Raw genomic sequence first — 16,615 nt, forward strand, 5'->3', positions numbered from 1 at the left:
AAATAAATAAAACCAAGAGCTGTGCTTTGAGAGCACACCTACTATTAAACTAAACTCTGAGAACCTGGAAGAGTGATTGGACCATAAAAAAAAAAAAATATGTTAAACCATTAGACAGAAAAATTAAGGGACAGCCCTGACTTGATTTAAAAAGATCTCTGTGAGTTCGAGACCAGCCTGGTCTACCAGAGCTAGATCCAGGACAGGCTCCAAAGCCACAGAGAGACCCTGTCTCGGAAAACCAAATAAATAAAAGACACGAATGAAGTGTAAAGTCGCCTTTGAAAGCCCAGCTTACTGCACTTGCTCACAAAACACATGTAAACAAAATGGTGAAACTGAGCTGTCCTAGTCTACACCCAGCTGCTGTTGACACAGGTCACAGTTCTCAACTATCCCTGAGGAAGCCGGGCAGGGACTCAAGCCACTTTTCTACACAGCTCTGCCCCCAGTGGCATGGGTCCTCACAAATCCAGACAGAGTGGCCAGGGCTTTAACCCCAGCACCCGGGAGGCAGGGGCAGGCGGATCTCTCTGTGAGTTCCAGGCCAGCCTGGTCTACAGAGTGAGTTCCAGGACAGCCAGGGCTACACAAATAAACCCTGTCTCAAAAAAGAGAGAAGGGGGAGGAAGGGAGGGGGGAGCAGGAGGGGGAGGGGGAGGGAGGGAGTAAGGAAAGGCCTCACAGACATGCGGACAAGCCCATCGGACAGAGGCAGTCTCTCTTCCAGGAGTGCCAAGTTAACTAACTATGGCATGCAGTGTCTGCTGAGGCACAAGAGCAGCTGCCTATCGGAGGGATAAGCGCCACACCAACTCTCCACGCCCAAACTGGGAAGAGGGAAGGAAGATCTCTCACCTCTGAATGAATACTGAACTGTTAATGCAGGCAATTAGATGCTTTTTGACTGTTTAAAAGGAGCCTCTGTGCCATGCGTCTGTTGCCTAAGATTGTGAGCACATGACTATATATTTGGTTCTTTACTGCTATTAGACCAGGTTTTGAGAACCCAGAACACGTGACCGGCTCACATGCATGGTCTTTAAATATCTATCTGTTGAACAAACCGATAAACGAAGGGACAGTCTTACTCCTAGCGGCTCTCACAACAGGCACCGTATGTCCCCAAAGAGCTGGTGGGCCCACAAAGTACTCACCATGGGGAGTACATACTTAAGGAAGGCCACGTGCGTAAGACCATGTTTTTATCCTGACCAAGAGCAGGGATAAAGGACAGATAAATGTTGGACTTGTCCGTCATCAAATGGGGGCAGGTATTCAGGTTCTGGAAGCAGGGGAGGGCTCCGGGCCTGGAGACGGGACTGAGGAGTCCTAGACTTATGTCCGCACCAAGGTTAATACTAGTGGACTTCAGGCTTCTCAAACCTAACTGCATTTCACTCAAGGCTCCCACATAACTCACTTGGCCTGGGGACAGTTTACCCCAGGGGTGATTCCAGTCCGGCTGAGCACTGCATCCCTTGCTGTAAACTGGCCAGGCCACCGGTTGCCACCACGGTGCTGTTAGAGTCCTTTGTCAGCAGGACACCTTGGTATCTGGATCTTCAAAGGTCTGAATCCAGCTGTGTTTCACTCAGATTCATGCAGTCATCTAACCACACAAAAATTCTCTGTTGAGGGATATTTGATCACAGTGTGAAAGGCACCTTGTGATTGGTTTAATAAAGAGCTGAGTGGCCAACAGCTAGGCAGGAGAGGATAGGCAGGAGAGAGGACTTGGGGGAGGGAGGTGAGGAGCTGGCTTGAGGGACTCACCAGGGAGACACGAGAGAGTCTGGAGTAGAGGTAATGAGTCACGTGGCAGAATGTAGACAAATATGAACAAGCTATTTTTAAGTTATCAGAGCTACTTGGAGCCAGGTGGTGGTGGTGGCAGCAACACACGCCTTTAATCCCAGCATTCAGGAGGCAGAGGTAGGCGGATCTCTGTGAGTTCAAAGCCAGCCTAGCCTGCAGAGTGAGTTCTAGGACTGCAAGGGCTACAAAGAAACCCTGTCTTGGAAAAACCAACAAATGACCAAAAGCAATTGGTTGATGATGGGGTTTATCTCAGGTGGAGGATGGGGTTTGAGATAAACTCTCAGATAACCAAAGTCAGGGCAGGAACCTGGAGGAGGAGCTGACCAGAGGCCGTGGAGGGAGCTGCTCACTGGCTTGCTCCCCATGGTTCTCTCAGCCTGCTTTCTTACAGAACCCAGGACCACCTGCCCAGGGATGACGCCACCCACAGTAGGCTGGGCCCCCCTAAATGCCTCCAAGACTCACGGGCAATCTGAGGAAGGCATGTTCTCAACTGAGGGAACCTCTAGGTTTATGTCAGGCTGACAAAAATTAACCAGCACAATTTATTACCTCAAAGAATGTAGGCTTTGCCCTTAACGGCTCACTGGAGCTGCTGCCCTAAAGTAATGCCAAACCCAGCACTTTCTGAAGGCACAAAGACACTGAGCAGACATGCTCAAGAGGAATGAAGAGATGACTACAGCCAGGTGTAGCAACTCATACACCTGCAACCCCACACCTGCCACCACACACCTGCAACCCCACACCTGCAACCCCACATCTGCAACCCCACACCTGCCACCCCACACCTACAACCATACACCTGCAACCACACACCTGCAACCCCACACCTGCCACCCCACACCTGCCACCCCACACCTGCAACCCCACACCTGCAACCCCACACCTGCAACCCCACACCTGCCACCACACACCTGCAACCCCACACCTGCAACCCCACACCTGCCACCCCACACCTGCAACCCCACACCTGCAACCACACACCTGCAACCCCACACCTGCCACCCCACACCTGCCACCCCACACCTGCAACCCCACACCTGCAACCCCACACCTGCCACCCCACACCTGCAACCCCACACCTGCAACCCCACACCTGCCACCCCACACCTGCAACCCCACACCTACAACCACACACCTGCAACCCCACACCTGCAACCCCACACCTGCCACCCCACACCTGCAACCCCACACCTGCCACCCCACACCTGCAACCCCACACCTGCCACCCCACACCTGCAACCCCACACCTACAACCATACACCTGCAACCCCACACCTGCAACCACACACCTGCCACCCCACACCTGCACCCACACCTGCACCCACACACCTGCCACCCCACACCTGCAACCACACACCTGCAACCACACACCTGCAACCCCACACCTGCCACCCCACACCTGCACCTACACCTGCACCCACACACCTGCCACCCCACACCTGCCACCCCACACCTGCAACCACACACCTGCAACCCCACACCTGCAACCCCACACCTGCAACCACACACCTGCCACCACACACCTGCAACCCCATCTGAACAGAAGGAGATCCTGTTTGAGAAGGGAAAGAAAGACTACAAGAGTCGTGAGGAGTATGAAGCACCATTTGAGGAGCTGCAGAGATGGCTCAGCAGTTGAAAACTCTTGCCGCTGTTGCAGAGGACCTGGTGTTTGGTTCCCAGCCCCTCATGATGGCTCACAACCATCCACAACTCCAGTTCTTGGGAATCCGATGCCTCATCTCACCTCCAGTGACACCAGACATACACCTGGTGCACACACATACATCCAGGCCAGTCATACACATAAAATCTTAAAAGGGGAGGGGACAGCCTCATCACAGCTGGTATCGCCACATAGAAGAGAAACTGCAGGGAGCTGGAGAGTGAAGGGAGGCGGGATGCAGGAGGACTGGAAAGGGAGTGCTCCAGCTGGGCAGGGCAAACAAGACCACTGCAGATGTTTCCACATTTGCAAGAAAAAGCTCAGAAAAGGCCACTAGGAGCCCTGTCACAGCAGCCTCCCTGTCCTTTCTGTCGTGAGGGACAGGTAGATAGTTTATTTCACCACCGAAGAGATGTACCCCCAAGTCAAGGGGGAGCCAGTGAGAGTCTCCCGCTCGGGGGTTGGGGAGGGGTCTGCAAAGACTCTGGGGAATCCATGGGACAAAACACCAGCTCTGTCTAGTGCCAGGCTTGTTCTCTCAGAAGATGAGGGCTAAAAATAATAATAATAATAATAATAATAATAATAATAATAATAATAATAACCACCTTAGCAAGAGAGAACTAATGAGGAAAGGAATGAACATGGCCAAGTGTGAACAGAAACCAGCAGAGAAAATAAGGGAGAGCCCAGGAGACAGCCCCGGCGTCTCTGTTGTTGCTTTTGCTTTTTGCTTGGGTTGGCTTTTTTGTTTGTTTTGTTTCATTTTGTTTCTTTGCTGGGCTGAATGCTAGACGTGGAGAAACACGGAACAATCTTGAAGCTAGAGATAAAACTGGAAATGGCACACAGGGATGGCCAAACGCAAGAAACTTGACTGAGAAGCTGCGCCTGTGGCTCAGCTTGCATCAGACGACAAAATTAACACAGGGCTGGAGTCCTTACTGGGCACGCACAGCGAGCTGGGAATAATAGCAGTGCCTGAGTCTGGATGAAACCGCAAACGCAATACTTAAGTACATGGTCCAGACTGGCCATGTCATGCAGAGGCGCTGGCTGGACAAGGGCTGACGGAACCAGGAGGACCCCAGTGTGGGGATGCCTGTGACTTACAGAGGGACAGCATAAGGAGCTGAGGATGAGAATTTACACCGCAGGGGGCAGATCCAACTGAGCCAGGCCAAGATGCCCACCACCACCGCCTGTTCCGCTGGCTCCTCCTGCCCATCCTACCCCTGACGGAACGATCTCGACTTCTACCCTCTCGGGGCCTTCTAATGCCACCAACCACTTTTCACTCACCATGCTCACTCCCCGAGTGTCCCCTGCCAGTGTCCGCCTGGGCTCATCTTCCAAGCGAATGAGATTTTCTTTCTCTGCATTCCCTTACCCAGATCCAAACAGCTGCCCAAGCCGTAAACCCATCACCTCGGACCCCTCCTCCTCCCCGTCAATCCAAACTGCCCAATTAATGCACCCTGCCCGTCTCAACGCCTTTCCCCTCCTCCCTAAGCTGTCTACACCAGTTACATTTTGTCAATGTGACTTAAACGCAGACGTGTCCAGGAAGACGGAGTTCCCATTGAGGACTCGCCTCCGTCAAATTAGCTTTAGGCGTGTCTGCAGGGGCATCTCCCCGACTAAGGATCCGATCGATCGATGTGGCAGAGCCCAGCCCATCGTGAGTGGTGGCCCTGAAGCTGTGTAACAGAGGTAGCTGAGTAAGTCATGGCAGCAAGTCAGTAAGCAGCACCTCACCATGCAGAGGGCGAGGTCAGGTCTGGGGCCCCTTCTCCGAGCTCCCCTCCGTGTGGACGGTATGCTATAAGGTGAAATATACCTGAACCCCTTCCTCCAAGTAGCTTTTAGTCATGGTGTCTTTATCACAGCAATAGAAACTGGGACACAGTCCGCTCTCGGTGTTACCATCTTAATCAGGCTTCCGGCTTCTCTCCCTCTCTCCCTTTCCGTGGGTCAGTCTCTTGCCTTGCGGTCCCTTCAACTGACACTTGTGGAAACTTTAAACGACAGATTTCTGAAAGCAGGGGAGGCGGCCCAGGCCCCTGTGCGGGTAGCTCTGGAGATGGGACCCAGGAAGGTGTGTGTGCTCTGGGTTGGCTGTTGGCTGTTTTCGGCTGGGCCGGGCAGCACTTGGGGACCTCGTCTCCATCGCTGCAAACCCACAGTGAGGAGCAGACTGTCCTAGACCCTGTCACCTCCTCTCCTCCTGCATCTCAGAATTCTGCCCTTCGTTTACTCCTGACTTTTCAAGCCACTCCCCACCTTAACGGTGCCCTGGAGTCTCTCCTGATGTAAGCTCCCCTGTGGCCACCTCACAGAGTGTCCCGTGTCCACCGTGTGACCCGTTCACCACGTGGATCTCCAGCTCCTGTCACCTCTACTCCAGCTTGGCCACCATCACCTCACTTATCTCCATGACAAGGGGACCAGCTGGCTGCATGTGCCCCTCCCTTCCAGGAAGGTCACTCTCCAGACTTCATTTTAAACCTTGGGAGCATCTGTCTGCCAACTGGTCCTTCCCTGGAATTTCCTCCTTGAATCTTTGCGCGTGCACACACACACACATACACATACACTCACTCACATACACTCACACAGTCACACACTCACACATACTCACACGTGCACACACTCACACAGTCACACACTTACATACACTCACACCTGCACACAAGTCACACACTCACACATACTCACAGTCACAAACTCACATACACTCACACATACTCACACTCACACGTGCACACACACTCACACATACTCACACTCTCACGTGCACACACATGCACACATATGCACACATGCACACACAGTCACATACTCATACACTCACAAACACATACTCACACTCACACGTGCACACACACTCACACATACTCACACTCTCACGTGCACACACATGCACACATATGCACACATGCACACACAGTCACATACTCATACACTCACAAACACATACTCACACTCACACACATGTGCACACACATGCACACACTCACACACATACACTCACACGTGCACACACGTGCACGTGTGCACACACACTCACACACAGGTGCACACACACATGCGCACACCACCCCTGGCCACTCCTCAGCCTCCTCCCACAACTCTGCCGCTTCTCGCTCTGTGGACATTAAGACATCTACAGGTTGTGGCCCCAGTCCCTGTCACACCTTTCACGGCCCTGTGTGTTTGGTGAAGAAGCCAGTGTCATTCGGAAATTTGTAGTCAGACCTTCTTTTCTGGTGAGCCAGCTCCCAAGTAATGACACGGACACTCACCGTTGGTCATGAAAGCTTGGCCTTTAAGCTCAGGCTTGCTTTCAACTAGCTCTTATAACTTACCACCGGGCCTTTACCTCCTCCATCCCGTTCTGTGTGTCTGAGTCATTCCCTGGCTCACACATATCCCACAACAGAAAATCATTTTGAAGGAAGGCGTGGCAGCGTACGGCAGGGTTGTGTACAGAGTTGGGAAGGAGGTCTGAGCTGCCAGGGGAACGGCATCTGTGACCTTTTCTATGACTCTGTCCTGCTCTGTGTCGGTTAGGATTGGTTGAAAGCGCTTGTATGTAGTGCGCATAATGTTTAACTAGACCTGTCAATCCAGTCTACGCTGAATGATCATTTGACCTACACTGGTGATCTACATGTAACCATCGTTTCATTAACGAGTGTTCTTATTACTCATTCCCGTCACTGTACATATTTGTGATGTGATGCATCCGACAAACACTAATTGCGTGTTTAATGTATCCCAGGTCTAGTTCCCAGTTAATTCCCTGACAGCCATGCTCAGCGCAGTGGGTTTCTTGTGGGGAGTCTGGTGGGCAAGAGGCCTGGTTGTTAGGGCGATCTGCTTTCCAGAAGCAGTATTTGAGCTGGTTTTTTTTGAGAGGTGAGGGCTTGTCTGACCCGACAGCGGAGAGAGCTGGACATGGCAGAGCAAGGACAAGAGGTAAAGGATTAAAGGACTTCTTGATGGTGGCGGGGTGGCTACGAAAGAGAAAACAGCCACACAGGAAAAGCCACCAACATTCAGGGACTGAACTTGTCCTTCGGGATTGGCCTGCAGAGAATGACTGCTCTGCCGTCACCGGAAGCACTGAACCTAAGACTTGCCCAGCACCATGTTCCAAAGCAAGCACAGTCCACAGGCCATGGACACCGGTAAAATGAGCACATAAAGCTCATGCTAGAAGGAAGAACCACCCGTTAACTCCCACACACGGAACACGCTTATCTTAGGTCAGGAGAGCTGAACCACCTAGGCCACCGGTAACAAGGGTTCCCTTTCCTAGAGCTGGGCTACTTCAGCTTGGACTACATTTTGCCCACACAAGCTAATCTGTAACACGGTACTGTTATTAATCACATTTTGTATGTGTGTGTGTCCCTGTGTGTCTGTGTGCCTGTGTGTGGGGGTGGGGGTGTGCCTGTGTGTGTCTGTGTGTGCCTGTGTGTGTGTGTGTGTGTCTGTGTGTGCCTGTGTGTGTGTGTGTGCCTGTGTGTGGGGGTGTGTGTCTGTGTGTGCCTGTGTCTGTGTGTGTGTGTGCCTGTGTGTGGGGGTGTGCCTGTGCCTGTGTGTGTGTGTGTGTGTGCCTGTGCCTGTGTGTGTGTGTGTGTGTCTGTGTGTGGGTGTGGGTGTGTGTGTGCCTGTGCCTGTGTGCCTGTGTGTGGGGGTGTGTGTGTCTGTGTGTGCCTGTGTCTGTGTGTGCCTGTGTGTGGGGGTGGGGGTGTGCCTGTGTGTGTGTCTGTGTGCCTGTGTGTGTGTGTCTGTGTGTGCCTGTGCCTGTGTGTGTGTGTGTGTGTGTGTGTGTGTGTGAAGGCCAATGTTGACTTAGCTGGACTGGCTGTCCAGCCAGCCCTGAGGATCCCCCTCCCTCCCCCCTCACTGGTAACATTACAGACACACACACTGCCATGCCTGGCTTTTACCTGAGCATTGGGAATTAGACCTTAGTGCCTGCAGTGCGAGCGAGCATCTTACCTCCTGAGCCTTCCTCCCAACCACTGTCTCATTTTTTAACTTTTATGTGTATTTTTGGGGGTGTGTTTTTTGTTTTGTTTTGTTTTTTGGGTTTTTGTTTTGTTTTGTTTTTGGTGCAAAGGATGCCTCAATGCGCCTGGAACAACTAAACAACCCACAAACTGCAACCCTGGGAAAGCCACACTACCTTATTCATCCAAAGGGCAGTTCCAAGAAGGACTCACTAACAGCTCTGAAGGATTCTGGGGCCGATACAGTGAAAAATCCCACTAACTCAAACATGGTGGGGAGGGGGGTCATGAAGAAACATCAAAGCGGCCTCCCAGCCTGCGGTGGTGAGACTCTGACAGTTACTCACTGTCAGCTCTCTGAGCGACTCATGACATTCACAACAGAACGAGCGAGCGAGCGAGCCAGCGTCCTTCCTGGGATGCCAGGCACTGCTGCGCTCTGTCTGGCAACAGTAACTTCACGTGCCGAGCCGGGAAGAACCAAACAGTGATAAGTGAGTGCGAACCGACGCTTGTTCAAACTGCTTGCTGCTGGCGTGACCGGGATTAATCTCCACGGTGCTCGGTGGGGGGCTGGGGTGGTAAAGAAAGTGGCTTCGAGGCCGAACCCACCTGTCTGCCCTCCAGCTGCTGACACCCCAGGCGGGCGCAGCCCACCGATCGCATCCACAGCAGTGCGCCGGGCGACTTCCTAACTTCGCTTTAGAGCGCGCGCGGTTCGTCAGTTTCCCGGCTCCCCAAAACTCTTCGGGGACGAGGGGGTGGGGTGGGGAGGAGTACACGGGAAGTTAAAACCGGGGGGGGGGGGTGACCCTGGATCGGAGGACGAGACCCACACGTCAGGTGGGTCCCAAAGCAGCCTGTATGAATGAAAGGGCAGAGGGGACCGGGCAGGGTTCCAGCCTCGTCCCCACGCGTGGGGGACGGCTTCCAGCTCCGCACGCGAGCCATCGGGGCGTGCGTGGGCCCGGGACACGACATCGGCGGGCCACCCGGCCGGACCCCAACTGCCCAGCCCACCTGCAGCAGGGCAGGAGCTGCTGTGCACCGTGCGTCGGGAGGTGCCGGGAGCGCACCGGGCGCGGCGGCCCCCTCGGCCCTCGGGGCTGCGGTGGGGGCGGCGCCCGCTGCCGTCTCCCCCCTCCCCACGCCCGGGAACTGCCGAGGCTCGGACGCGGGCGGCAAGGGGCCCCCTAGCCTTTTGCAAAGCCGAGTCCCCGGGGCCCCCCAAGCCGGGTCCGGGAAGTGGCCAGGATGGAGCGAAGAGCGCCCCGGGGCTGGAGGAGCCGGTACTCACAGAGCCCGCTGGAGCCGGTGCTGGTGAACATGGTCCCACCGGGCCCGGAGCCCCCGCGGGGCGTCGGGAGGAGAGGCGGAGGTGCAGAGCCCCCAGCGACCGCGCAGGCGCACTCCTAACCGGGAGCAAAGTCGGCCCTGCGAGGCGCTCCCGAGCCGCCGGGAGGACGGCGCATGCGCGGCCTGCAGGGCGTGCACGCTCGGCCGGGGCCTCCCCTTCCTGCCAGGAAGGGAAGTGCGTTGGTGCGGGCGGGTGGGCTCAGCCCATCGTTCCCGCAGTCCCGGCTGCTTTGCAGAAGCCAGAGCTCCCGGTGCAGAACCCCCTCTGCTCGCACAGCGGCGGTGGCAGCCGCTTCTTCCGCAGTAGAATACCGGGCCTTTGCATGGCAGACACGGCCGCGGGTCCCACGCATGCTCACTCCCTGCGAGCAGGCTCGGAGCTCAGCCTCAGAAAACTGTCCCCCAGCTTCCGGCGACCCGCCGTAAAAAAAAAAAAAAAAATTTAAAAAAATATATATGTGCTTTAGTGAGTTGTTTAAGGACATGCCACAGAAGTGTGTGCTTCAAGAAATCTTGAGTGGTTTTTTTTTTTTTTTAGGGTTTCGCCAAGTTGCTAAGTATGGGTTTAGACTCACTCATAAAATACACTGCGTCTTTAGTTCAGTAGGTCAGAGTATTCACATGGTTACAGAACATAGAGGCGTGAATGATTTTTTAAAAATGCAACTTAGCCGTTATTTTTAGTCGGTTCAGAAGCATCAGTGCATTCAACTTTATGTTCTTGTTGCACGAAAGTGATTGTCCGGAGAGGTCTGTGACGTTTACTGATACCCACAAAATCGGTAGCCCACATAAGAGTGATCCTCAGACCGGGTGGGGGTGGGGTGGGGATAAGGGTGTGCAGAAGACCGGGACCGATTTGTAGCGATACTATAAAACATTTTCCTTTTCCATTCTTATTCGTCCACGAGTAGTAGGGTTTTCCAGTACTTTCCAGTTAGTCAGTGCCTGGTAAATCAGCTGGAGCTGCAAGACAGTGTTCAGGCGGTTCCCTAGCTGTAGCTCATCTTAAAGAGGCTCCCGTTTAAACTTTGGCATTGCGTGAAGGAAAAAGAAAAAAGAAAAAAAGATGCCTACTTAATCCAAAAGGGTACCTGAAATGCTTGCTTTTCCAATTCTGAATCTCCTCCGGGTGATCTTTTCTTCGTGTTCTCTTTCCAAAACATCACAACAAACACAGGAAAGCACCCGCTGTCGAAGCTGACCCTTTGAGTGTGTGTTGGACATTTACGCTATTTCATCTAAGAAATGACACAATTGTTAAGTAAATAGAGATGACAGAGTTTATAGAGATTTAGGAAAGCTTCAAAGACATAATATTGTCTCAAAGTTTGGTTTTGGGATTTAATCTTGTGTGCTAAAGTCCCATGCTTTATAGATGTTATACTTTATGGTAAACTAATACCAACTGTAAGAGATTATTACTATGAAAAGTTATTACCTGGATAGGAAGAAATTCAAGTAAATTCCTCATTCTGTTGAACACTGGTAAATTTAGAAGGGTCCGTGTGACATCTGTAAGGTAGAAAGTCAGCTATGAAATGAACCGAGGTTAGAAAATTTGTTACCGTTGAACACAGTGACTGATACCAAATGAAAATTTAACAATAACACATGTGGCTCACAGGGAATGAAAACATTGAGTGGAAACTTTATGTACAAATACACCAACAATGGAGTAGTCAGAACTCGAAACTTGTGAAAATTATTCCACAGGAACACTTGCTTCCCCGTCCAGTGTCGTTATGAAACACGAGGCAGCAGATCTGGTCTGCTGGTCGCCTGGGCTTGTAAACAATGGAAAAAGTAGCAGCAACCACTGTGAAAGTTGGCAAATCAGTCACAACCCAGTCACCAAAAAATCTTACTGAAAAACCCACATTGTCACTTAATGTTATCACTGCCTTTAACAAAATAAACTCCTTGAATAAAAGACTGTCCTGTGGAAAGAGGTTAGATTGCCTTGTTCTGGGTAGAAAACAAAGCATCTCCAAAGGAAGTTGTTTTAAAATATTTACTCTTTACCACTTAGGCACAATTTTGTTTCTTCAAAAAGTAAATAGTTTTATCAAAGTGTGAGACAGCTGAAGATATATTTTACCTACATCAGAAGTGTTAAATGAAGATATCAGGCTGCAAGCAAGGATAATAGTATTAAAGAAGAAGAATTGTAGTTTTCCAACAAGTCTAATCGTTTTCAGAGAAGATCCTTTTGTTTTTTCCACAGCTCCTGTCTGTAGTAGATTAGGCTAGTCCTGAGAACAGTGGCTTGGAACCATACTCCTAATTTTTAAAATAAGATTCATTTTTATTTAACGTGTATGACTGCCTGCTTGCATGTAAGTGTGTGCGCCGTGTGTGTGTGTGTGTGTGTGGTGTCAAGGGAGGCCAGCAGAGGGTGTCAGGTCCTCTGGAATTGGAGTGGTTTTGAGCAACCATGTGGATGCTAGGAACCAAGCCTGGGTCTTGTGCGAGGGCAGCCAGTGTTCTCAGCCCCTGAACCATCTCTCCAGCTCCACATGTTGCTAATTTTACAACTACTTTAGAAAGTAATGAAATCTAAAAACTCTAGATCTAAAAATGCATTCATAGTATCAGACTAAGCAATTAGTCCACTCTCAAAGGATGTAACAAGTCAGTGTCAGGTTTCAGGATGTTATTAATCTTAAAAAAAAAAAAATTACTTGGAACTCAAAAGACTCAATGTAATTACCAAAAGTGGATTTAGCTAACATCATCATTAGCCCACCACCCACCCCCACACCCTTTAAAAATACCTATCATACGCTGGGAGGATCTCTGTGAGACCAAGGCCAGCCTGTTCCACAAATTCAGTTCCAGGCTACCCAGACTCCATCCACAGTGAGGCACTGTCTCAAACAAACAAACAAAATGTATTAGATTGTTTCCAATGCACATACTTAAAGGTTTAGGGGAAAGGGGTATCAGGGCAGTAGAACAAATACTACAAAACCATCAAGATGTAATTTGTCATTCCCCTCAACAGAATTAGGGTCTTACTAAGTTTCACCTACATATTCTTTCCTTCTGTCTCCCTTGAGACAAAGTTGCACAGATATCCAGTTTTGTCTGGGAAGTCCTAGGAAACTTCACCAGTGGGAGGACAGGGAGCTCAGTGAGATGGATTATGACGACAAGCTAGCAGTCTGGGAAACGAGCCTGATCCCACAGAGACCCAGGTCTTGGAGGACGCCAGCCACATGGCAGAGGGGTCTGAGTATTTCCACTCACTTCCTGAGTTCCTGAGGCTGTGACAATTCCCTGCCACTCCCTGCCCTAAGGGCAGGGCAAATCCAAAGTGAGAGCCATGATTGAGAAAAATACTTAAAGACTCAGAGACGGGAGCCAAGCGCAAGGCAGTCAGCTGTCGCACCCTGCGGGCACCTTTGGGGGTTCTGTAAATAGTGACTTAATTCTATTTGCTGAGAAAATTGCATGAGGATACCATGGTGCGGGCGCCTTTAAGGTTGTGTTAGGGTGGTCTGAGGACGCCATACCGCTTTTCTTCGTCCCCTTACTTTCCATTTCGGGTGTTTCCCACCAGGCTGCAAAGGATGTGGTCTCTGGGCCCCTTTTTACGCTGTGGAAATGGAACCCATGCCCCCACACAGTGGGTTTCTGTCGCCATGTGAGGTGTCACCTCAGTTCCTCCCAAAGGAAAGAATGCAGTCAAGAGATACAAACACTTTAAGCAATTTATTAAAGTGAATCGTGCTCTGCAAAGAGATTATAGAACGGGCTGAATGGAAAGGAGGGGGAGGCAGAACTCCGGGCTCCCGTGTTGCAGACGTTTACGAGGTGAGTGGCGTTACCCATGAGGTGGTTCATCCTTCTGCATCCTGGTGGACCACATCTCCTGCTTCAGCTGTTTCTCCCAAAGGTCATCTCAGAAAGCCCCAGAGGGGTGAGGTGGGAAAGTCAAAAGCCATGCTGCAAATGACAGATTAGGTCTTTTGAGGGTGTGGGCCCTTGGTTAGTACACCTGTGTGGCAACTTAATTTTTCTTAACCTCGATTTATTTTTATTTTATGTGTGTGAATGCTTTGCCTGTGTACCCATATGTGCATCCTCTGTGTGTCCGCTGCCTCTAGAAGGCAAAAGAGGGCAGATGCCTGGATTGTGAGCCATCCTGCGAGTCAAACCAGGTCCTCTGCAGGAACATGTGCTCTTAACCGCAGAGCCGTCTCGATTTTTATATAGTTAGTGGACGTACCACACAGGGACATTCTGACCATCAGTTGGCACAGCTACCCAGCAGCCATTCTCCTAGGGCAACTCTCTATCTCCTTCCTACTCCACCTCAGTGTCAGAACGAGAAACTTCATCGCCGTGGTCTTCAAAGCACAGGGCCGTATCCGGAGCCGCTCAGACACAGCCCACCGCATCTGTGAGGCTGCAGCGTCGTTCCAGTGTCCCCCACTCCGTCCAAAAGTTGTGTGCATTCTCCCTTCCCCAACAACACATGCGAGCATGCCTGACCTGTGAGCATCCGATACTGGTTTTTATTATGCGTCATCCTCGACTCTTTCGTTTTTTATATTCACTGCGGGTGTCGAGGATGCTCAATCTCAAACCTTGTATGTTCCCTAGTTTTTAAGTGGGTACAGGCATTCTACTCTCAGCACACCCAAACACCTACAGATCAAAAGGTGTAGTGTTTTATTGCGCATGTCTCTCCTTTGTTCCTCCTTTATAGCGAAATAAGGATGTTGTGATGGTTATTAAAATAATAGCAGCTTAGAGTTTCACTGCAGATACTAAAAACCGAACTACAGAGGATGTGTGATAAAAGTCAGAATGTTTGATTGTTGGGTTTGCCTGCTTGCTTGTTTTTGAAGTGAAATCTCACTGAGTAACTTCTGATCCTGCTGCCTCAGGCTCCCCAGACCTGAGATTACAATGTATCTACATCTTCTGCTCCTTCCTTGTGTGCTATTTTAAACCAGGTATCTGCAAGACATATCCAAGTGCCCCGGAAAGTGATCTTCTATGGAATTGGAGTTGGAGCAGATGCAGAATCTCAACCAACATGGCTGGTGCTGTCATGGGAAGAGTCACAGGCCCACAAAGAAGAATGTTATGAGTAGGTTTTCCCACCAGCCTGGTCCCACAGCCGCACCAGCCCCAAATACCACAATGAGACGCTGTATTAGATACAGAGCTGTAGACCAGTTACTAGTTTCTTACTGGCTAGCTCTGTCTTAAATATTAACCCATTTCTATTAATCTGAGTATTTCCACGTGGTCTGATCTTACCAGAGAGATAGAGCCCGGCGTTCTGTTCTCTCCGTGACAGAGGCAGAGATCTGAGCAGTGCACAGTTCCAGAGTGCCAGGAACTGTAAGCCATACCTGAAGCTAAGCAGCAAGGAAGGCACCCCAACCCCCGCCACGCCCCTCCAGGTCTCAGAGAGAGCACAGTGCGGCCCTGCCAACGCCTTGATTTTTAACTTCAGTCTCCGTAACCATCAAAGGATAAGTTTCCATTGTCTTGATCCGTCTGGTTCTGTTCTCGTTTCGTTGTTTGGTCTTTCTTCTTCCTTAATTTCTGCAGGTAAAAGCTAAGCAGAGGGTCCCCTGCAGTAAGCATGGAGTCACGGCTGATGTCTGCAGCAACTTCATCATTCCCAAAGTGACTCTGTGATGTCTCACCTGATACAACTGCATCACGGCAAAAACTGTGCACAGGTAGAAACCTTTTTATGCTGGAATGTCAACCCAATCTAAATTGTAGCCATGGATTCATGACCCGAATAATATCTTTTTATAATATTTTTGACACCCTCCCCCCAGAAGACTGATTTTTTTTTTCTGCTTCCTCGGCAAACTAGAGATCATTGATACTATGCACTTAACCTGCTGTCCTACTGTGTGCCCGGCCTGCTTAAATTTAACCTGCCTTTAGGAAAACGATGCCGTCGACCTTACATGCCTTAGATCTCCCGCACAAACAGTTTTTAACAGCCTAAGCTTGTGCATAGCTTTAATCTTAAGTTACACACTCCTCCATGCCCGTGACCCAGAGTAATGTATGTTGTAGGCGTATGTTGCGGTAATCATTTGCAGAACGCAGCCAACACTTTGTTTAAAGCAGCAACTGTAGCAGGCTTTGTTTTGGGCCACCAGCCAACCCCCACATCACGACAAAGAGGGTTGTTATTAGTTATGAATGCTGGGCCTTATCTTGTGTTTGTCCCTCTAGCTCTTATAGGTTAAATTAACCTGTTTCTCTTCCTCTGTGGTTTGTCTTGGAGCTTTTTAACCTTTCTTTCATTCTGTCTGGTGGCTGGCCGGCCCTGGGGGGGTCCCCCTCTCTTTCTTCCTTGTTCTCTCCCCCCTCGTTCTCTCCTGAGCCTGGATTGCTCCTCCTACCTACTCTCTCTGTCTGCCAGCTCCACCTATCCCTCTACAGCCTAGCTATGGGCCACTCAGCTTTTTCTTAGGCCAAACCAAGTGCCTTAGGCAGGCAGACAAACACATCTATGTATCATTAAACAAATGTAGTAAACAAATTAGCACACCTTTACATAGTCATCCTACAACACAAACATCTATACATAGTTACAGTAATTTTAACAAAAAGTATCTATCATAAAAGTTATAAACAACTTGTGGGTATAGGTTGGGAGAGCCTGTTTGCACGTGGGTCTGATGGGAGATGTCATTCTGTAAATATGTTTCTCTTATTGGTTAATGAATAAAGCACTGTTGGCCAATAGGAA

The 16,615-nt window shown here is 50.5% G+C and overlaps 1 protein-coding gene across 1 annotated transcript in view; it reads right to left on the reverse strand.

The window, feature by feature from the left end:
• The window catches only part of Ubac2 (UBA domain containing 2), a 143,778-nt gene extending 133,862 nt beyond the window's left edge, over window positions 1-9,916 (reverse strand). Inside the window, exon 1 of the mRNA XM_051195201.1 lies at window positions 9,815-9,916. Within this exon, the coding sequence (XP_051051158.1) occupies window positions 9,815-9,845 (31 nt within the window). The 5' untranslated portion in view covers window positions 9,846-9,916. The remainder of the gene's footprint in view (window positions 1-9,814) is intronic.
• Between the last annotated feature and the right edge of the window lie 6,699 nt (window positions 9,917-16,615).

This window comes from Phodopus roborovskii, unplaced genomic scaffold (assembly GCF_943737965.1).
Source record: "Phodopus roborovskii unplaced genomic scaffold, PHOROB, whole genome shotgun sequence".
NCBI classification, from domain to species: domain Eukaryota; kingdom Metazoa; phylum Chordata; class Mammalia; order Rodentia; family Cricetidae; genus Phodopus; species Phodopus roborovskii.